At 50.1% G+C, this 22,548-nt stretch overlaps 1 protein-coding gene across 1 annotated transcript; it reads left to right on the forward strand.

Annotated features, from left to right (window-relative positions):
- The first annotated feature begins 315 nt into the window (after positions 1 to 315).
- arhgef1b (Rho guanine nucleotide exchange factor (GEF) 1b) lies at positions 316 to 22,540 on the forward strand. The gene is made up of 31 exons (XM_062565374.1): positions 316 to 360; positions 8,325 to 8,411; positions 8,497 to 8,610; positions 8,923 to 9,025; positions 9,671 to 9,812; positions 10,114 to 10,254; positions 10,975 to 11,004; positions 11,542 to 11,653; positions 11,798 to 11,870; positions 12,060 to 12,089; positions 12,464 to 12,679; positions 12,999 to 13,140; positions 13,964 to 13,975; positions 14,704 to 14,862; positions 15,469 to 15,659; positions 15,738 to 15,884; positions 16,071 to 16,153; positions 16,378 to 16,503; positions 16,604 to 16,718; positions 17,154 to 17,254; positions 17,377 to 17,451; positions 17,541 to 17,616; positions 17,898 to 18,065; positions 18,179 to 18,266; positions 18,485 to 18,586; positions 18,674 to 18,726; positions 18,809 to 18,952; positions 19,044 to 19,145; positions 19,564 to 19,784; positions 20,229 to 20,333; positions 20,474 to 22,540. Exons 2-30 carry the CDS (start codon positions 8,361 to 8,363, stop codon positions 20,301 to 20,303), a joined length of 3,192 nt encoding a protein of 1,063 aa, XP_062421358.1. The 5' UTR covers positions 316 to 360; positions 8,325 to 8,360; the 3' UTR covers positions 20,304 to 20,333; positions 20,474 to 22,540.
- Positions 22,541 to 22,548: the final 8 nt, after the last annotated feature.

Here is a 22,548-nt window from a genome sequence, read left to right on the forward strand (position 1 = left end):
TCATGAAGACTTTCATGTGGATTTTTTCGAAGCAGACCTACAGGGGGAGACCCTGCGTGGGGAAGAGTTAGCGTGTAACACCGTGCGGAAACGAGCCCTTTTCGGACGGTTTACTTTTTTTAAACTTTGACAGTCGAGCCGCAAAAGTGGAAGAAGCGCGAGAGCCGCTCGCGCTGCGTCAGACGGCGCGTTTTTCTGCGCATTGATTCCAGGTATTTTCTTCGCACCGCCTGCGCTTTTTTTTCTTTCTTTCCGTGTGTACTTCCGCGTACAATGTTTCTCTTTTTTTCCGCCCGTGACGCTCGGTGACTTCGAGCAAGAAAACCTCCGGACGGCCGACGCTTCTCTCCGGATCCACCGGTAAGGCTCCTGCTTCCAACTCCTCCGGGGGGGGGGGGGACGGGGGCGCGGGGACCTTTAGGAGCGTCCCAAGGGTTCGTGGACTTTTGTTTTTAACCGAGACAAACGGCGTAATCCTCCACAACCCCCCCCCCCTCCCCTTTAGCCCCCTTCCGACCCCCCCCCCCTCTCCGCAGCGGGCGCGCACACACACGACACATGTCGCGCGGTGGATTGACGCAACGAGGCTTTAACAATGCGCTTAATGGATGTAACAAAGGCACCGCGGCGGGCTGTTGTGTGTGTGTGTGTGTGTGTGTGTGTGTGTTTTATAACTTTAATCCTCATTTCATATTCATACTTTCCTACTTTTTTTTCAGGTGAAAGTTGTATAACATCAACCTGCTTGTTGTTTGTATTGTATTCAAAGTTCTATACAGCTTCTTAAATAATGTTTTCGGGCCTCTGGTCAGGTGATTACAAAAGGCTTATTCTAATTCTAGTTTTTTCAAGTGTTTTGTTTACCTGTCAACAGCCCCCCCCCCCCCACCCCCCCCTCAGTGCTTAGTGTCCACATACGATCGGTCTCCCGTGACGAGTCTTCGCCTTCTCAGACGTCTGCCACCGCAAGGCGAGCGTTTCCTGCCGCTCGCAGGAAGTGTAATTACTGACATCCAGGGCTCCTCATCTCGCTGCGTGGCACGTGCCAGTGGAGCGCGGCGCTTCCTTTTTGGTGCCAGTCGGGCCTTCGCGTGCCTCCCTCTCCTCTCGTGCCCTTGGCCTGCGAGCAGGAGCTGCTGCGTGACCAACCCCAATAAAACGTTAATAACGAGGTCAGGGTTTTTTTTTTTTTTTTTTTTGTCAAAGCGCATTTGCAGCCGGCGGTTTTCGAGACTGTGACGCGTTCCCGACCAGACGGCGAACCCCAGAGGCCCCGCGCGGAGCAGGGCGCTGCCACTTCCTGTTACGCTCCGCTAGACGAGAGGAGCCCTGCACTCGTCATCCCGCTCTCGTTTTTCTACGTTTTACAAGTGCGGGCTTGTCTGGAGCCTGAAGGGTACCTTCTCTTCCTTTCTAGAGGAATGTTGCACCCCCCCCCCCCCCCCCCCTCCACCCCCCCTCCTCTCTTTTCCTGTAGGCCCAGCAGTAAACTCACCCGCTGGTACCGTCTCTCATCGGGTAGAAGTCGTCCTTCGTCTCTTTGAGAAATACCCAATAACTGAAATGACAGGTATCGGCACCCACAGTGGGACAGCCAGGGGAGGGTGGGGGGGGGGGTCCTGAGGACTAATAATTCACTGTAGTCAGGCTTGGACTTCAAAGGGAACACAGGTATTCTTCTCTGGCTCGGTCAGATCGACGCGCAGGACGCAGATAATGAGAGACAGAGCGAGTGTGTGTGTGTGTGTGTCTGTGTGTGTGTGTGTGTGTGTCTGTGTGTGTGTGTGTGTGTGTGTGTCTGCAGATCATGTTGTTGGTCAGTTTGCAGCAGCATGACAACATACTACAGTTTGTTTGGCATTAATGAATGGGGGGGGCTCGGCCATCACCAGTCACGTCATTTAGTCTGAACCCGACATCTCGTTCTGTTGTAGATTTCTATCCTCGGCATCATGAACTTGATGTGTTGACTTTAGACCAATCCCTGTGAAGCTGCCACACGGGGGGGGGGCACCACACGGGGGGGCCCCTGTTGAGTATCAACTCCTTCAGGTGACTGTGAGATGATAGAAGTCACACGGCTCAGTCAGAGCATCCAGCTCTCATCTGCCCGCCCCCACTCCACTGAGACAAGGCTGTGTGTGTGTGTGTGTCTGTGTGTGAGAGACTCCCCCCCCCCCTGGACTCCGTCAGAGGCTTAAATAAATGCAGCCAATCTCAACTGTCAAACTTAATGATAAGTGGATATTGTGGGGGGGGGGCGTAACACGGGCTGCAGCAGCTTCCTCCACCCTAACTGGAAAGAGTTCCATCCGTCCAAGTGTGAGTCAGAGGGCCGGCCGGCTGGAGGAAGGGAGGGAGAGGGGGGGGGGCAACAGAGAATGAGCTCTTTCATTTGAGGGCCACGGTGGAAAAAACGAGACTCGACTCCATCGATGATGTTGTTTACTCTTGAGGGGTGAAGGTGGGGGGAGGGGGGGTGTATGGAGTGTTTTGGCACACATTGTGTGTGTGTGTGTGTGTGTGTGTGTGTTATCACTCAGGCCTTTTCAAACAGAACGGATTCTTGTATTTGTCAGATTGTATAAATATAGGATACGTGGGAGGGGACACAATTATACAACACCTCGTTTTCTATTTTCCTTTTTTAAGTAAAACCCAAATGTGTCATTCTTTCCCTCGAATTTCACCACTAGAGTTTAAGCAATATTTGAATGCACTTTGTTATATTCGATTCTTCCTCATTAACAATTTATAGCTGGTTTAACTACTCCATTTTTATCTCAGCACAACATGCTTTAGATTTTTGAATATCTTAATCTCAATAATCTTCAAGCAACACTTGAGACTAAAATGGAATTGGTGTGAAGCTTGTTTGCACGCAGTCATCTGCTGATGTTGATAAGCATGACTTTGTATTGGAGCCATTACACGACATTTACACGATTACATTCTGAGACAACAGATCAGAGATTAAAGTGGCAAAATGATGAGCAAACGCTAACTTATTTGGGAGGTTGTGAACTCATAAATGAATGAAACAAATAAAAAATAGAGTTGAAAACACTTGCCACCATCGGCCTTAAGCCCAAACGACTGCTGTTTCACTAATGAAAGATGCAAACATGTTGTTTTCTCCCTTTTTTTTTGATCCTCTTCATCCTCACCTCCATGCTTTTGCTAATTCAATCTCTGACTGATGACGAGAGGCAATTTTTATATTTTCAAATACCCTTCTTGAAATTCCTCGCCACCAATATAGCTGTGATATTGTTAAATGTTACAGTGATGTAATGTGGCCTTTAAAAGCCACAATATGAATATAGTAAATATGTTATTATGTTGCACAGCTCTACTTTAAACTTTAATATCGACTCGGCTCTATTGTTCGCTTCATGTTTGCTGATCCCAGTTGGAGGAGTGTGACCATTTACTTGTTGGCTGTGTTCCTCATTAACAGCTCGATGCTGGGGGGGGAGGCGGGGGGGGGGGAATGCTGCACATCTGGTTTGTAAGCTACTCGGCATCGTGAAGCAAGATGTGCGACGCTTTGATTGTGCGCTCGCTGCATTCCCTCCAAACATGTTCAGCTCGTCGTTGTTGTTTCAAAACTAGCGGCTAATGAAAATGAAACACACAGACGCACCTGCGCATGAATAAAGAGCCGTTTTGACACACACACACACACACAGACACACACACACACGGAAGCAGTTCAGCAGAGCTGGAGGTTTACTGTGAGCTGCCGATCCATGCTCGTCAATACGCCGCGGCCTAGCCACTGTTTCCATGCGGTCGATGACCTCTGAGTGGTGGGGGGGGGGGGGGGGGGAAGTGGGGGAGGGGAGTGTTTATCGCAGCACAAGAGTGTACTTTGGCTTTAAGGAGACACAACTGAGAATATGGAGACAGTTGGTCAGGCCTCGGCATATGAAGCCGTCCATCCGTCCGCTGGGAGGTCTTGTGCTGACGTTTTGTGAGGGAGGAGGCGGGGGGGAGGAGAGGGGGGGGGGGGCATTGCTTAGCATCATAAAAAACCCTCTGGGAGTCTGCTGGAGTCGTGTGAAGAGAAGCTTCTCGGCAGCGAGGGGATCCGAAGGCCAGAGGAGAGCCGGCGGGTCGGCGTGTCACCGGGCCAAGCGGTTCGACCATGTGACCCGTTTGGACTGAAACGCATGTGAAAAGACCCGCTGTGATCGCACGCCGCTGTTGGCCATAATCTTATTTTAGCCACTACCTAATGGTCGTTAAATGACGTAATTGGCTCTTGTGTGCCGGCCATGAATGCACTGGCTGTCTTGGAGCGCTCGCATAAGGGTCAGCTTTATTTTGGGCCAAAGGTGGCGGAGACGAGGGAGGGAGGTGGGGGGGTGGGGAGGGAGGGGTGAGGAAATGGAACATGGAACAACATGTAGGGGAAAAAAAGTAAAGCGGATGTGGTCTCCAAAGTAGAAGAGAAGTCTTTTTTGTCGAAGGCATCTTTTTACACCTCGGCCCCTCCCCCCCCCTCCCTTCCTCCCTCCCTCTCACCTCCAGTCTCTGGTCGGCGCGGCGAGGAGGATTCTGGGAAAGCTTTGACCTCCGTCACGTGGGGACCCCGGAGCGCCATGAACTGACGTTATCTGTGCCGGTGTGTTTTTGGAGTGATTGTCCGATTGTTCTAATCTCTCCGGAGCAGAAGACCTCTTTCCTGCTTTCAGATAATCTCGCAAAGGACGGATTATAAAGATAATGGTCGCCAGGGGTCAAGCCCCCATGATGCAACAGCACGGCGTCTTTCATCTGACCCTTCGTGTGGAGTTAAGGGCCACGCTTTTCTCCTCATCTCCAGGCTTTGTTTAGATCCAGAACTCTGGAGTCCACTTGATGACATCATCAGTGACATCGCACAGCTGCATAACCCAACTGTGCTGTAGTACACGAGGAGCAGTACATGAGGAGCAGTACATGAGGAGCAGTACATGAGGTGCAGTACATGAGGAGGAGTACACGAGGAGCAGTACACCAAGAGCAGTACATGAGAAATAGTACACGAGGAGCAGTACATGAGAAGCAGTACATGAGGAACAGTACACGAGAAATAGTACACCAGGAGCAGTACATGAGAAATAGTACATGAGGAGCAGTAGTACATGAGTAGTACATGAGTAGTACATTAGTAGTACATAAGGAGGAGTAGTACATGAGGAGTAGTAGTACATGAGTAGTACATGAGGAGTAGTAGTACATGAGGAGGAGTAGTACATGAGTAGTACATGAGGAGTAGTAGTACATGAGGAGTAGTAGTACATGAGGAGTAGTAGTACATGAGGAGGAGTAGTACATAAGGAGTAGTAGTACATGAGGAGTAGTAGTACATGAGGAGTAGTAGTACATAAGGAGGAGTAGTACATGAGGAGTAGTACATAAGGAGTAGTAGTACATGAGGAGTAGTAGTACATGAGGAGTAGTAGTACATGAGGAGTAGTAGTACATAAGGAGGAGTAGTACATGAGGAGTAGTAGTACATGAGGAGGAGTAGTACATGAGGAGTAGTACATGAGGAGTAGTACATGAGTACACTGAACTTTGTTGAAGAAGAAAAACCAACCCCACAAAGTAACAGGTTTATTTTCTCTCCAAAGTGTGAAAGCATCAGCGTTAGAGTCCCGCGTTGTGACCGTTGCCCAGACGACCATCACGTGATGCATTGTGGGTCCGTGGAGCCGCCTGCGTTGTTTTTACTGTGTTTTGCAGAAGAAGAAAACTAACAGTCGAGTCAATAACAACTTCTCACGCTGAGGTTCCATGGTATCGCTCCCCTCTTCACACCCGTCTCCTCATGTTCCTCATTTGTTCATCTATTGGTTTCGTCCCTAGCTGGGTGGGGTGGGGGGGTGTAACTTCCTTTTCTGGTCCCCATGTCGAGGCTGCATGTTTCACCCCCCCCTTCTTTTCATGATAGGTCATACAAGAAATGTCTCTGATAGCTTCCTGAGGAAATTACACCCACTTCCTGTCTGTGTCCTACCCACCTTCCCCCAGCCATGCTGCCTCTCTCTGCTCCGGCGCCTCGGTGTGGGGAGGCGGGGGAGGGGAGGGGGGGGGGGGGGGGGGGGGGGGGGGGGCTGGCTGGAATCCCCCGGTCTCTCTGCTAATGAGGCCGTGTCCTGATGAGGCTGCCCGATAAACAGCCGATTTAGCAGCATTAGCTGCCGGGCGATTGGGGGGGGACAGTGTGTACGGGACACTGTGGACGGGGGTAAGAGGACTACCCGGGCCTGGTGGGGCCTGGTGGGGCCTGGTGGGGTCTGTGGACCAGGTGCACATAGGGAGGGGAGGCGTGTTTTGTAGTTCTCGTAGTGACTTTAGGCTCTGTGCTGCGTTTCCATCAATGACTACATTACGCTCTCCTTGTTTGAGTTGAAAAATGAGACCCTCACTTCTTCTTTGGTGCTGTTTTCATCTCATTCGTGTCCCCGTATTGGACACCTGGGGGTCAGTGTTCCTCTGAGTTACTCTTCAAGTCATACTCTTGTTCTAAATAGAAGTATTTATCCGGTGAATCCACCTGCTGTGAGGTTTGCTCGCTCCAGTGGTCATGTGACTGTATGAAGATCACGTTTCTCCTCACTGTGGACGATTCTTTTGATCCTCCGTGTCTTAGATGCCACTGTGTGGCATCACCAAACGTGTCCTCTCTGACAGCCAGTTGATTGACAGGTGCGAGCCCCCCTCCCCTTTGCGTCTGCAGTAAGGATGCTTGAGTTCTACAGAGTCTCCGTCTTCTTTCTTCTTGCCAAACGGTCTCACAATGGACTGCGTTTGCGTAACAGCTGATGCAACAGTGACTTGGCGGATATTCAGCTGCTATTTTTGGGGGCCGCAGCGTAACTTCTCTCTGGAAACCTGGAAAATGAACTTCTGCGTTCAGGAGGCGTCCGATGAAACAGGTGCTCGTGTTGTTACGGCTCGGCCTGAAGGGAAGGCCGCTGTCACACACACACACACACACACACACACATTTACCGGCAGCTCCCCACAATCACATAGGAATGGCCCCCTCCCACATACGTGCTCGGTCTTAACGCACACACACACACACACACACACACACACACACACACAAAGGCATGTACGCTTGATGGCTATCATTCGATTGATGCCACCTGACACTTAGTTGGTACTGGAATGTAATGCGAGGGAGGGGAGGGCCATGGGGGGGGGGGGGGCTCTTTACAGCTTCCCTACGACCCGTCAAGCAGCCGCTATAAGCGCCCCTCCCCCCACCACCCCACCCGTGTATGACAGTAACTGTAAAGTGTGTGTGTGTGTTGATGCAGATGTGGCCCTCTGTTTGGCTAACCCCTCCCACACATGTTGCTCCAACACTGGCCTTTCTCAGCCCACTGGATGTGACCATGAATGAACCCATTCTCTCTCTGTCTGACACACACACACACAGAGACACACACACACAAGCACTCACCTTGACCTCAAAGCATCAGTCAGCTCTCTCTCTGCTTGCCACTGAACACAAACATTGTGTTGGAGCCCCCGAATGCTCCAGCCATTGTTTACAGGCACTCGTTGGCTTTTTTATAAACTCAAACCACTAAATGATTTCTCAGTTCCTCCTTCGTAGGAGCAGCGACCTCCATCACGACCACACAACGTCCATCATGTCACACGTGTGAACACTAATTGATGTTGTGACCACAGTTGGTTGCGTTACTTGTTGGTGGAGAAGGATGCGACTGAAAGGAAGTTCATCTCTGACTCACAAATAGAAGCGTCCTCCTTGTTCCAAACATGGAGAGAGGTTCAGTATCAGTAATAACAATCATTTACATTGCTTTCATGATAACTCCTGCTTCCTCTTTTGTTACCTTTGACCCAGTTTACTACTTCCAGCTGTGTGCCCCCCCCCAGCAGGGAACAATGTAGAATGTGTGTTAGTTTGTGGAGCTGTGAGTTTTGGGGTGTTTTGGGTGCATGTGTGAGCAGGGGAAGTGGGAAGTGGGAGGGGGGGGGGTGTTTTTTGGTCATCTGTTACATTGCATTTTCTTTCCAATTTTACTTGAATTTCATCATTTTTGAGGCCGACAAGGTGGAAAAGCAAATTCCAAATGCTAATCCCAGACAAAGTGGATGGAAAGCTGAAAATGGAAAATGCTTTTTGGAACCCAGGTTGGAGACATTTATTCCAGGAGAGAAGATTAACTTCTAAGCTGTAGAGTCGGCCAACGGGATCAGGAGGACGTTTACCTCTGCGGGGGCTCAGGGCGTCAAAGTGCAGCACATTGCTTTGGCTAAGCGTCCCCCCCCCCTCTCTGTGTGTGCAGCAGGGCGTGCTCGAGGTGCAGAGCTCTCTCTCAGCCATGAGCATCATCGGGGCGGAGGATGAGGACTTTGAGAACGACCTCAACGAGGTGAGTCATGAAACGAGTCAGCGGAGTGTCGTTTTTTTATTCTGCTCCGTTATCCTGATGGTCCTCTCTCTGCCCTCCCCCCCAGGTAACGGAGTACCAGTGCAAACACTTTGAGGATATACACCTGTTAAAGACCCGGCCAACCCACCTGCTGGTCTTCATTCAACATGTCATCCTACAGTTTGACCCGGCTCCGCTGGTGAGAACTACAGCTCCCACAATGCAACACGCTGCGCGTCACAACCAGCAAACACCAGCAATTCATGTAGAAGAACACAAATCATTGGTTGCAGCCATTTTATTTAACATCCCAGTTTCATTGAATCAGGGACTCTGTGGTTAATGTTTTTTTGTTTGTAGGCGTTGAGGGAACTTAAATAATATTTGATAATATAATCTTACTGCACCTGGAGTTTAAATATCACCGGTCTTCTTTTTGCACATGACGCAGTCAGCGCTGGTCCAGGAAGTTAAAAGCTACTTACTGTGTGTGTGTGTGTGTGTGTCCCAGCTGTGCTACCTGCATGCGGAGCTCTTCAGGAACCTCAGTGCCAAAGAGACCAAGAAGCAAGTGGTGGAGTTCTACAGCACTTTCCTGGACAAAGGGGCAGTAAGTAGCAGTAAAACATGATCCCAACCGGCCGCTAGCAGCACATTAATAAAAGTATGAATGTTTAGGTCAGTCAGGAAGGAGCAAAGTGAACGAGAGGCCTGATGTAAACACGGAGGAGAGTGGGAGGAGCCTTTGTTGTTGTGCTGTTGATGCCTCCCCCCCCCCCTTGCACCCTGACTCAGGCATGCAGGGCAGAGGACCTTCAGACATCGGACTCCTTTTGGTGTCATATCTTTGCCTAATGAACTAATGAATGAATGAATGCGTTTCCCTCTGTGACTCCTGGCTGTGGGGAGTCGTTTTGTGGCTTTATTTCTAGTGTTTAAATGACCCCTTGTGGTGAAACGTGGCCGCTTCACCTGTTCCTCTGAGTCTCATCAGCTGACCCCGTCTTTGTGATGTGTCCACACATCGCAGAGGACGTTGAACCCAGAAAGCTTCCACCTGTGCGGGTGATCGGTTATGAAGGTGTTCTGATATACCTTAGTATGTTCTCTCATGCGTTTTGTCTTTCCCTCCACGATGAAGATCCTGCGCGTGATGCTTCCTCTTCACGTATCCACCGGAACTGGGTGAGTTGTTCTGCTGCGACGCGCTCATCAAAAGTCATGACGTGACACACTTCGGTCCCCTTGTCTTCATTCAGTCTCCTCTTGTCCCCCCCCCGTCCCCCGTCCCTCAGACCGACTGCGTGCAGATCCGTTCCACGATGACAACCAGAGGCGTTTTGCTCAGGAGGTTCAGGCCGTGCTGGCGCCTGAGGTGGCCAAACAGCTGGAGGACTTCAGGTGTGTGTGCGTGTGCGTGTGTGTGTGTGTGTGTGTGTGAAAACATAAAGAAGGTAAATTAAATAACAGTTGTATACGTCTATGGAACAGTGGGGTTACATTTGTCTTCAGGCCAAAATAAATGAATAAAATAAATAACAAGGGAACAAATAAGATACCAGTCTGATGCCGAGTGTCAGGTAAAACATGACAAACTGTGATTTTGGATCACATCTCAATGGACCCGACAAAACCGAGGACCACTCCATCTGGTCATGCAGAGGAAGCTTACCAAAGTCTTCCCCCCCCCCCCCCCCCACAGGCAGAAGAGGATGATGGGTATGACCCCCAACGAGAGGGAGCTCATCGACGTGGAAAACCACTACCCCACCGACCGCGTCCCCTTGGAGATGAAGGAGAAGTCTGTGGCCGAGAACCTGATGGACCTGATATTTGAGAACCAGTGAGTGCTCCTCACACCCTGCGCCCCCACAAGCAGACCAGTTGTTTTCTGTGTGGTAGAAGTACGAGTAGAATTGGATCCAAGGTACCAAGGAACCCAGGAAAGCAGGAATTAAAAGGGGGCAGCGAGGGGGCAAGATGCCGTCTTAAGTTCTTCTCGCCTGTGGATGTGGATGTAACCATCTACTGTCGGTAGATACGAGACCTCATCATCGCTGCTTTCACAGTCTGACAAGCGGTGCATTCAGCTCGACTCCATTCATTCCTCCCCACAATGATCCCTCTATTACCCCCCAGCCGAGGGCCCGATCCATGAATGAATGAATCACAAACGCAAGTATCCACTTCCTTAAGTCTTGCCTGTCTGTCTTGGACCTTTCCGCTGTGCTGGACCCTCTCTGACGTGGTTTCAGCTGACTGGAGACAAACCAGTATGAAGAGCGTAGGGAGACAGTAGATAGTTATGTGCAGCTTTTTGATGCAGCTTTTCCTTTTTGATCTTATTTGATGTTTCATTTTCTTTCCTTTTTCCTTTTAAAACAAAAATTTGAATTGATATGTTCAGTAGCTTCTGCCCCAAAGCGCAATAACATCAGAATCCGCTTAGTTTGATCAGGACAAACGTCACTTCCAGCGCTTGAAAGCGCACTATTAAAGGAAAAGTTGACAGTCATTTTTTGCTTTTGCAGCTGTGACCAATCACACGTCTCTTTTCTTTCAGCTCTACAATTGCGTCTGAAGAGGACAAATGGTGAGTTGTATTTTTGCACGTGGACCTTGTTCCAAACCTGCGTGACGTCAAACTAAAATGATTTTGCTCCGAGACTAAAGTGCTGCGTGTAAAAAAGATTCACACCTTGTTCTTACTGATCTCCATGAAGGTGTTCATGCTCTGCTCCTTAGATATATAGATATATCCACAATTAACTGATGGCCCGCAGGTGTGACCAATGCCACGTTCCTGGTGGCTACAGCACCTGCACAGGATAATATACCCCCCCCCCCCTCTTTTCACCTCCCCCAATCGGAGCCTGGGGTTCTGCCTACTCTGGTTTTGCCTCGGTGTCTTTGATGCATTGTTTAGTTTTGTTCTTGCTCAACGTTCCACGCACACGTTCAACCACCAAAGCTTCTGAGACCTGAGACACTGTGGCTTTGATGGTGTGAAGCTTCAACCCTGAGGCTCCTTTTGGGTTTCTGTCCTATTCTTTGTTCTCGCTCCCTTCTCCTCGCCATGACGATCAGTGATAAGACTGAAACATCTACTCATAACGACCTTCTCCCTCAGCCATTCCATCTATACATCGGTGGCCACTTACATGAAGCACCTTGGGGTTAAATCCAAGACACTTGACAGCAGGAAGTCCAAAGCGAGCTTCTTCACGAGAAAGCAGCAGAAGGTGAGCCACCGTCAGCTGACCCATTGGGTTCATTCGTTGTGACGCGGCAATGAGGGGAAGCGTTGCGGGGACTCGTTTGTGCGTCTGTTGCACCCTCAGATTTGACCCCCCCCCCACCCCCTCAAATCTGTATTGTCTCTCCAGACTAAGAAGGAGGAATCCACAAAGCTCAAGTCCAGGTTGGGCTTCGGGGTCCCCAGCTGGATCGCAGGAAACCGTATGTATCTGCTTCTTTTGTGCACCAGTCCTATTACACCGTTTTTTCTTTGGTAACAAGTATTGAACTTTTTAATAATGTTTGAGACTCTAAAAATACACACGACAAGAACCAGTGTCTCTAAATACTGATGTCCATGAATGGTGTGGATAAGAGAACCTGTTGTCCTGCCCTTCTCTCCCGTTACAGCTGACGTCAAACCTAAAACGGAGGCTGAAGGTACCAGACGTCCAGCGTTCCCAAACCCCCCCCCCCCCCCCCCTTTTATCTGTAGAGTGGTCACACCCTTACTAATCAACCCATCAGCATGTCTGCATGTTCCGAATCACCCTGGGAGGGCATGTGGGTGGGGCACTGTGTAGCTGACCCATGTTTCAGGGTGCTCCTTAGTGGTTCTGTATGTTTCTCTCTCCTCTCCCCTCTGCACAGTCGGGGGGGTGCTCTCCTGCAGCAAATTAACCCTCTCATTTACTCCAGAGGCCCTGATTGCACCCTACTCATCCCGTCTGTCCGTGTGTCTCACAGAGAACCTTCACCACTGACCTTCAGCATTTGGCTTTGGGTCACCCTTTTTTTTGTTTGTCGCTCTGCAGCGGAGAAGGAGAAGGTGAACCCGGAGCGTAAGGGCTCGGCCCTCGGCCGCGGCTCCCTGACCGACCCGGCAGCCCCGTTCCCCAACTGCAGGAAGTCCGTCTCCACGCCGGGGCTCGAGATCAGCGACGGCTCGGGCAGCAGCAGCAGCAGCAGCAGCGCCGCCGCCGCCGCCATCGGCGCCGCCGCCATCGGCCCGGAGTCGTCACACGTGGACGGTGAGCCGGCGCCTTAGACGGGCCGTTGAAGGTCTAATGTTTACAATGCTCACGTGTTGCTGTGATTTGTCAGTATATTTTAAAAGCATTACTTTTATTTGGATTAACCACAATAGACACTTTCATTGTTTAATAAAGCATTTACCTTTTCTATTATATATATATATATATATATATATATATATATATATATTGGATCGATTGTTGAAGAAGGAGAATTAGTTTCCTCGTGTAAAAAGATCTGTGTTATTTCATTCATTCATGTATGTGTTCATTTGACCCTTTTAAGTTGCACAACATGTCATTGTTTCTCTTTCAGTCGTCTCCAACAACCGCCTGGAGCCCCCGGCCCTGTGCGACGGGGGGGACGTGTCCCCCGTCAGTTTGGGAGGAGGGCTTACTATCGGGGAGCCCCTCTCCCCCATGGACACCCCCACGGAGGAGAATGTGGAGAAAGATAGGTGAGGAAAACGGAGATGGTGTAAAAAGCAGTAGCTCCTGGGGGGTGGGGGGTATAGCTGGTGTAGTGATTCTATAAGTAAGTATAACTCGGACTGTATGGGAGATGTCCAGAATATGCTAATGAGCAGGGGGAAAGGGGGAGGTCCCACATGTCTGGAGCACTCAGGCGCCCCCCCCCCCCCCCCTTAGTCTGTCCCTGCCGTGTGCTTCTGTCATGCTGCCTGCTGCTCGCTGGCTAACACGACCTTCAGGTTTGAGAAGGACCCTCAGCAGGTGAACTCCGACCCTCCCTTCCAGCCCTTTGCCCCCCCCCCCCCTCCTGTCCTCCTGTCCTCTCCCAGTGGCATGCGTGCTTCCTTCCTAACATCACTCTGTCCCTCTGGTGTCCTCTGTGTGCGTCTCCTGGTGTTTTTGTGGCGTTGTCGTTGCACTGGTAAACACAGTTATTTATTACAGGTTTATTAATGCAGCTTTTTACCCAGTAAACAGCTTTGGCTTTTGAGTCCGACCTTTTAGCCGTGTTTTTTATTTTGTCTAAAGTTGTTAAAAGTTGATCTTTACTTCGAAGCGGACGTCAGAGTTAAGTTTCTCGTGTTTGTTGCCGTGTGCTTTCCAAGGTGTCTGCATCCATCGTGGCCAGGGCCCGTCCCGCCGCCTTGCTTGTGTGCACAGTGTGTGCGGTTACGTGTCGTGCCGGGGTGGGGGGGGGGGGGGGGGGGCTGGCTAACAGAGGTCACTACAGCATGTCGGGGTGTGCGTGTGCATGTCACGGTTGCTCCTGTGGCTCATGGTTGTAACAATGTGGTGTCCGTGTTTTTGCAGACGGAAGACAAGGTGGGTGTCAGCGCCTTGACTGAGTCATGGACATGCTGCAGGCCTTTTACACTCACTGAACAAACAACCCTTGCATGCACACACACACACACACACACACAGCCCTGAAGTCCTGAAACAGAGACACACTGCACGGCTAAGTATCTTGCACCTGCTGTGAAGCAATGGGAATAAGCTCGTTAGTGAAGCTCAGTTGGATTACTTTGAGCTGATATTGTGTGTAGCTGGAGGAGTGTGCGTAAGTGACCAGTAGTGTTACAATCCCCGGGTCCCCGACAATGATGCTGCTGTTCATTGGTTAACTGGAGGCTCCCTACTGTGACTACAGAAAGCTGTTTCCTCTTGCATGTCATATACTGTTCATATTCACTTGTCACCCGTCTTCTCTCCTTCTCTTTCTTGTTGTTTTTTTTACTTCTTTTCTCTTTTTGAATCACTCCCTTTTTTGTGTAAATAATCTACTGTTAAATCTACCTTAAAATCCCCAATCCTCCTTTTGTGTGTCTGTGCAAACTGTCCTTTTCTCCGTCCTTCCTCTCCTGTTTCCTCCGTCCTTCCTCTCCTGTTTCCTCTGTCCTTCCTCTCCTGTTTCCTCCTCCAATGCCTTTCCTTTGTTTCCTCACTTGTTCCCACCTTCTTTCTTTCCCTTTCATCCCTCCCTCTTTTCTGTCCCTACGTCTCCTCCCTCCCTCCCCCCCCCCACCCTCTCCGACCTTCCCTCCCCACAGCAGGAAAGTGATGCGTAGCGAGAGCGCCCGCGCCCAGCCCTCCCGCCGCCGCGGCTCTTCTCGAGCCAAACAGTCTCGCTCCCGTAGCGACGTGGACCTGCAGCCGCCTCCCGCCACGGCAACAACGGGCGCACCGCTCAGCCCCCAGCACCTCCGTCCGTAAGATGGACTGACCCCCCCCCCACACCCCCCCCGATCGTTTGACAGACAGGCTGTCAAACGCTGACACGTTGATCAACAAGCTCCCCTGAAGTTAAACTAATCAGTTAAACTAAATCACAAAGGTCACAAATATCATTAGAGGTATTTAGTGAATTGTTTTTAAAGACACAAACTAAATGAGTCTGATCTGTGCACCTGTGCAGTCACACCGGGGGGGTGGTGGGGGGTGATTAATGGGGGCACCATGAGGGGTTCGTTGTCCTGCTGTTCATACGTTATATAGAATTGACTTTGTCAGGACTCATCCTGAAACAGTGAATGAAGTAGTGTTTATTTAAATTCTATACCTTGCTGTCTAGTGTTCCTTGAGGAATCCTTAGAATGATTTAAGTGAATCATTTGCATATTGTGGTAAGTGCATTAGGTCATGTGACGCTTAATGTGCTACGAAACTTTCCCATTTGGATCGTAGTTTTATTGAGAAGTTGAAAAGCTTCAGTTCCCCTGTAAACCGTTAATATCACTTGCCCTGGAGGCCTCCTCGTCCAAAGCTGATCCGCCTCGTTGGTACCAACGCTCCTCCCTATCTCCCCCCCCCCTCAGCCTAGAGACAGTAGTTCTACCGCCCGAGGGGCTTGGCCCCTCCCCGACCAGCACCTCCGCCCAGCTGGAGGAGATGGAGCCTCGCCTGCTGGAGTTTGAGGCGGACTCGCCCAACTGGAGGGAGCTGGCCCCCCCCGACGAACTGTCCAGGCTCAGCAAGAAGGAGACCAAGAGGCAGGAGGTCATCAACGGTGAGGAGCGGAAGGGAGACGCAGCGCCGCGTGCGATGCGAGGCGGCGCCGTCTCATTTCCACGTCTTTTCCCCTCAGAGCTGTTCGCCACGGAGCACGCCCACGTGCGCATGCTGAGTGTCCTGCAGATGATCTTCTTCAGGCCTTTGGAGAGGGAGGAGCTGCTGACCAGCCAGGAGGTGTCGGCCATCTTCCCGAACCTCGACGAGCTCATTGAGATGCATTGTGAGGCCTTTGTTTGTAGCCTGTATGTGATTGTGTGTATCTTTGCACTCTAAAGAGGTTCAAACAACCATTCGGAAATCTAAATCTATTTCATCACTCGCCTGAAAATTGTTTTTCGACTGCTTTGTTTTTTTTTAAAGGAGAGTTGATCATGTTTTGTTGAATGTCCTCTCACTCTGAATCCAGACAACTTCTACGAGAACCTGAAGAAACTGCGTTTGGAGAACAACTTCATTGTCAAATCTATCAGCACCACGGTGCTCAACAGAGTGAGTCCTCCCCATAGATGTCGTGCACCATCCTCTGCCAGCATGCGTGTCCCTACGGACGCACAATTCAACACAACCGGCCAGTAGTTCTGATTCAAAACAAATATATTAGGACACTTTTATATTAGTTGCCAGGTTTTTCTCTGATCCCTTTTTAGCTTTTTCTCCAGCTCCCTTTTCTTATTATGTGTGTGTGTGTGTGTGTGTGTGTGTGTGTGTTTCAGTTTGGGGGTACAGAAGGCGAGTGGTTCCAGAAATTGACGGCTCGGTTCTGCAGTCACCAGTCCTGGGCCTTGGACCAGATCAAGAGCCGGCAGAAGAAAGATCCACGCTTCAACTCCTTCATACTGGTACACGCCGCACACCGACTGCCTGCTCCGTGGGTCACGTGACACGCTGCCGTGCGTGCGTGTGCGCGCTCACGCTGTCTGTGTGTGGTTCTGATCCAAGGATGCAGAGAGTAAGCCGCAATGCCGCAGGCTGCAGCTCAAGGACATCATTCCCACCGAGATGCAGAGGCTGACCAAATACCCGCTGCTGCTGGAGAACATCGCCAAGAGCACAGGTGTGTGTGTGTGTGTGTGTGTGTGTGTGTGTGTGTGTGTGTGTGTGTGTGTGTGTGTGTGTGTGTGTGTGTGTGTGTGTGTGTGTGTGTGTGTGTGTGTGTGTGTGTGTGTGTGTGTGTGTGTGTGTGTGTGTGTGTGTGTGTGTGTGTGTGCGCGCTGAAGGCAGTATGCCAGGTACATCTCTGTGAGACCAGATGTCTCACAAATATAAAGGTGAGTTAATTATTGAAATAAAGGGACTGACAGACGGATCATTTGAAATAGTTCTGCTCTGTTCACGACATCGGCGCCGTGATACCAAAATGGATTCCATCTGTTTGTGGTGGACCAGATAAAACATCCCCACCATCGATGCTGGTGATTTATGTCTTTTGTTTGGGCTCCGCTGTGAAAGCTGCATTTTCCTGGACTCTGAGTGGTCTGTCGCTCCCCAGAGGACCCGACGGAGAAGGAGAGGATCCAGCAGAGCGCCGAGTGCTGCAAGAGGATCCTCAACCATGTCAACGAAGAGGTCAAGGAGATGGAGAACCTACTGGTGGGTAACGTACAATCCATCACTCCAGCGATGTCATCATTGAGCACCAATCGGAGCGGCCGGTTGGACTTGGTTCCGCCTCTGGTCCCGTCGGCCCCATTAACCTTTCTCCGGGTTCCCAGATTCTGAAGGAATACCAGCGCAAACTGGACACATCCGGCCTCAAACCGAGCACTACCCTCTATGCAGATTATAAGGTCAGTCTCTGAACACACTGATGAACTTCTCACGTTTGTAGCTCTGTGAGATTTGTTCTGCTCATTCTTCTCCCGCCGTTGTTCTCTAGAACATCGACCTGACTTGGAGGAAGATGCTCTTTGAAGGCCCTGTGATCTGGAGAGTCACCAAGGAGAAAGCAATCGGTAAACATCTGCCCTTGTGTGCGCATTGCATCTGTGCAAACTCTTCATCAGAATTCATTCAAATACAAATATGTATTATGCTAATATTTACGGAATTATTCACTTAAATTGCCTTTGTTTTTTCCAAAGGGTCAAAGTGGTTTACTTTGGGATTTTGGCAAAATTAGTATCAGATATTAATGTTTTTATCCAGTAACTTCCACCTGTCAGCCTGGAGCAACGCTTTGAATAAAGAGAAGCATAATGTGTCTCTGAGTAACTGAGTCCGTCCCGTCTCCCAGAGGTGCAGTGCGTGCTGCTCAGGGACCTGCTGGTGCTCCTCCAGAAGCAGGACGACAAGATGGTGCTGAAGTGCCACAGCAAGAGCAACATGGCCGTGCAGGAGGGCAAGCAGATGCTGAGCCCCATCATCAAGCTCGACTCCGTCTTCCTCCGCGACGTGGCCACAGGTCGGGCGCCGCGCCGACACGCGCGCGCGACACACGTCGAGACCCCCCCCCCCCCCCCCCCCCCCCCCCCCCCCCCCCTGTCTCCCATGACCTTCTTTCTCCTGTCCCCTCAGATCAGAAGGCCTTCTATGTCATCTTTACCTGGGACAGCGGGGCGCAGATCTACGAGTTGGTGGCTCAAACTCTCGGGGAAAAGAAACTGTAAGTGTGTGTGTGTGTGTGTGTGTGTGTGTGTGTGTGTGTGTGTGTGTGTATCACACATTATTACACATGTCTGTTTCAGAAGGGGAATTGTGTCTGATGTGTGTGTGTGTGTGTGTATCACACATTATTACGCATGTCTGTTTCAGAAGGGGAATTGTGTCTGATGTGTGTGTGTGTGTGTGTGTGTGTGTGTGTGTGTGTGTGTGTCTTCACAGCTGGACCGAGGTGATAAAGTCAGCGGTGGACGATCTGAAGAAGGGAGGAGGCCTCAGGTTGACGCTGCCTCCTGGAAGTGGAGGAGTTCTCAGCCCCACCATGTGCGTGTCCGCCTGTGTGTGTGTGTGAGCAGTGTTCAAGTGCCCCCCCCCCCCTCCTCATAAACAGTTCACCTCTTCTGTCCTCAGGCTGACGGCCCCTTTGAGCCCGAGTGAGAACGGCGGTTTGAAGAGCAGCGGCGGTGAGGCGGCGGCGCTTTACAAGCGGAACACGTTTGTCGTGGGTTCGCGGGTCAGAACTTAAATCCTCGTGTCCGTCTGCAGATCCAGACAAGGACCTCATGACCGACGACAAGTCTTCAGACCCCCGCCACATGCTGATTGATTTCCTGTCGGACAAAGGCTTCGACCTGATTGGCCACTCCAACAGCGACCGGGACAACGTGGCCAGCAGCGCTCTGGACGAAGGTAAGCGGGCGGGGCTCCTCCTGGATCCTCGTGCCCCCCCCCCCCCCCCCCCCCCGTCTCTCCTTTCTAATGAGTCCTTCTCCTGTGGCAGTCATGTCCCTGAAGAGGCTGGTGGTCGGCAGCATCAGCCTATCAGACGACTCGCAGCAGGCGCAGAAGCCCGGTCAGGAAATGGATCCCTGTCAATCGACAGGTGAGCTTTTGTGTAAAGCCAAAAGTAAACGTGAAATGTGGTGGTCCACTTTTTAACAGAACAGTATTTCACACTGTTTTATGCATCTAAGAAGTGTCGTTATTCCTCGTTGTGTTTGGGACAGAATAAAAAAAGATGTATGTGTTGTTAAGCTTGGACAGAGAGGCGAGTCTTTATTTAAGCTAAGCTAACCATCTCCAAGCTTTGGCTTCATATTTAATGCAGTGAATTTACAAATTACAATTCCTGCCCAAATATGATTTTTTTTCCCCCTAAACATGACGTTTGTGGATTTTTAAACTTATCATACTATAAATTATCACTGAGGAATGAAACAATTTTAGGAAGTTACGTCTTAACAATGACGCTTTACAGTCCCTGGTTTTCAAGTCTCTAAATCGAGTCTCTGTGTCTACAGAAGAAAACCAGACCATGGCCACGGCAGCAGTGAAGGAGGAAGAGGAGGATGAGGAGGAGAAGAAGGAGAAGGAGAAGGACAACTCCTGTGAAGTAGAAGGTGCGGAGACGAAGGCGGAGGAGGAGAGGAGCATCAGCGCGCCCCTCGTGCTGTCCCAGGAGAGGATGCAGGAGGTGTGCAGGAGGCTCCTCAGTCTGGAGGAAAAAGTAAAGAGCTTACAGGTGAGGAGGAGGAGGAGGAGGAGGAGGAGCAGGTAGTAGGACGGGGGGGTGAGATAAAGACCAGCGACTGGGAGCCAGCTGGAAAGAGGCGCGCACATTTGGGCCTCACGGATTCCAGCGAGGAGGAGTTAAGTAAGGAGCGAGCTGTGGTTCACTTTGGAAAAATGGGGCCAAAATGGCACAAAAGAGAAACTAGAGAATAGAAAACCATTTAACCACCGCTGTTATTGCCCCGCCGAAAATTGCCTGGTGAAATTGGACTTCTCTGAAAATGGCTATTATGTGTGGCGCCTGCGATGGGACGTGTCAGAGAAGCGGGGCGAGGGAGACGAGGAGAAGACGTTAAGAGGAGGAGGGAGGAGGCGGGGGGGGGGGGGGGGGGGGGGGGGGTGTGAGTGTCTCTCTTCAGATCCTCAGGTGATATTGATTTTGTGTGTGTCGCAGACTGTGGAAGAGGAGCACCACAGGCTGCAGGAGGCCCTCTCCAAGTTCTCCCTGGAGGGGGGCAACTTCCAGTGAGGCACCGCCGCGCCACCTGCTGGCCACCAGGTGAGAACGCCGAAGCAAGCATTTATGACTACATCATTATAGTGATACATATTATATATATATATATATATATATATATATATATATATATATATATATATATATAATATAAATATAAATAATATTTTTCTTCTGTTCAGATTTTTACCGCTGCTGGTTGGGAGTAACTTTCAGGAGCTTCCCTGGAAAGGCCTCATGGAGTCCTGCCCAGACCCTGCTCAGCGCAGGGGTCCAGTGATGTGCATGTGAATGTGTGTCTGTTGGTGTGCATGCTTGGTAGACAGAGAAAAGAAAAGAAAAAAACTTTTGAGTGTTTTTACAGAGAAGTGCCAAAAAAAAACCTGGAGCAATATTTTGCTGTGAGAAAGATGCAGCTTGACAAAATGTAGTAATCTGCTGTAACACACATACACACATATTAGCAGTCAGTGCCTTAAGGGAGAAATCCTATGCCAGGTATCGGTGGCTATAAGCTATAAACAGTTGGTAGCGCTTAAATTACTACTGGTGATATAGAGAGTTATTTCTAATCTATGCCAAAGTACCACAGAAATGCACTTTTTTCTGATGAAACTAAGTCAAAATCACACTGTTTTTGATAAATGTATTGACTCTATTCAGTGTGGCTGAATGGATGCAGCAGGAGGAGAAGTGTGTGTACGTGTGTTACAGTTTTAAATCAATGTGTGCTTCTTTGTCGCTGTTGTTGTGTCACCCAGACATTTCTAAATAGTGCCACTATCGCCCTGCTGTTAATAGTGGTGATAATTGGTATCTTCCGCTTTTATTTATTCCTCTGTTCTGATGAGTCGGTGAGCTGAGAGAAAGGGTTACAGGCCCTGGACCCAAAGAATAAGTGAATATAGAACTGTCTGTTAAAGAAAACGACCAAACAAAAGAGAGCAAACCTGGAATGTGTGATGAAGATCAAGGTGGAGCGCGAAGGTCGGAGGAGTGTGGAGGGTGTGCAGGCGCCTCGGCTTATAGGAGCCACACACAGTACCACGCAGCATCTTCTGCAAATCCACAGACCTAAGATGCTACTGTGTACCGTTAGTTTCACACGTAGCAACCGTTGCATCAAAACTGAGCACCGTCTTTGTGTTCCATTCAACAGCCGATTGTAATGATGATGATTTAATGCCTTTAGTAGTGGCACAACTGGCCAATCACGCTGCACCAAAGACCAGCTCCGCTAGTGGAGTGCTAATGCTAATGCTTACGCAGCGACCGCAACGAGGCCGACAAGAACATCGCAGCACTCTCTTGGACAAATGTAGATGCGCAGATGAAGAAGGTTTGACCGCCGTGGCCTTGATGCCAGACCTGTGACCCCCCCTGCCTTCACGTAGGGGTGATGAAAGCGCCGTGTGACCTGTGACCTGCGTGGAGGGCGCTGGGCGAGTGCCAGCTGCAAAGGAAACAGGAAACCAGACGAGGACACAAAGGAAACGTCGAAGGAAGACCACGATCACTTCCTGATGCCCATTCCCTCCCCCGCTGTGTCCGTGGTGCCATTATCCCCCCCCCGTGTCGTCTTCTTGTAAAATGTAGATAGATGTTAGCTTGAACAAAACCTTTTTTTTAGAGTACGTACAAGTTGGTGCCCCTTTTTTAATCTTATTGAATCACACGTTCACCTTTGCCTGCTGCACAGTTTTTACTAGACGTCGTATTTCAGTTGATTTACGGGGAGGGTGGTGTTTTTTTTCTGTGTCTTTTGTTCTTTATCAAGCTTCTTAATTATGTACTTTGCATTTGGCCGCAACCCGGTGCGAGAAGCGGGGCTCGCCTGTAACTCGTTGATGCATGAACGGATGTCACAATTATGCAAACAGTGTGACCGTGTTGCTGCTGCTGTTGTTGGTGGTTTTTTTTTTGCCTTTTTGTGCGCTCGCTGAAGCTCAAACCGCGTCGATGGGACACGTTAGAATTGATCAGCAGATGAAAACCCACTAAGACCAGCTGACAGGACTCTGGTCCTGATGCGGTTCCTCGTGTGCTCTACATACAGATAGCTAGATGTATAGAACATGTATTTATAGTGGTGCCTTGTTCCAATGATCAACTGGGTTTTGTTTGGGCTGTTATTCACGGGAGGACTGTAAAATGAATTCATGTGGCCGGGATGGAAGACTTTGACCTTTGCCCTCATGTCTATAAACAATGAATATGCAAGAACTATACTGTGTATTTGGGTTTTGATTTTCTTTTC

This window comes from Pungitius pungitius, chromosome 11 (genome assembly GCF_949316345.1).
Source record: "Pungitius pungitius chromosome 11, fPunPun2.1, whole genome shotgun sequence".
Taxonomy (NCBI): Eukaryota; Metazoa; Chordata; class Actinopteri; order Perciformes; family Gasterosteidae; genus Pungitius; species Pungitius pungitius.

Bases quoted from the DNA above. Each gene is read 5' to 3' on its own strand.
- arhgef1b (XM_062565374.1), top strand. From the start codon at position 8,361: ATGAGCATCATCGGGGCGGAGGATGAGGACTTTGAGAACGACCTCAAC. The intron at 8,412-8,496 runs GTGAGTCATGAA...CCTCCCCCCCAG, and splicing joins TTGAGAACGACCTCAACGAG to GTAACGGAGTACCAGTGCAA. The intron at 9,813-10,113 runs GTGTGTGTGCGT...CCCCCCCCACAG, and splicing joins AAACAGCTGGAGGACTTCAG to GCAGAAGAGGATGATGGGTA.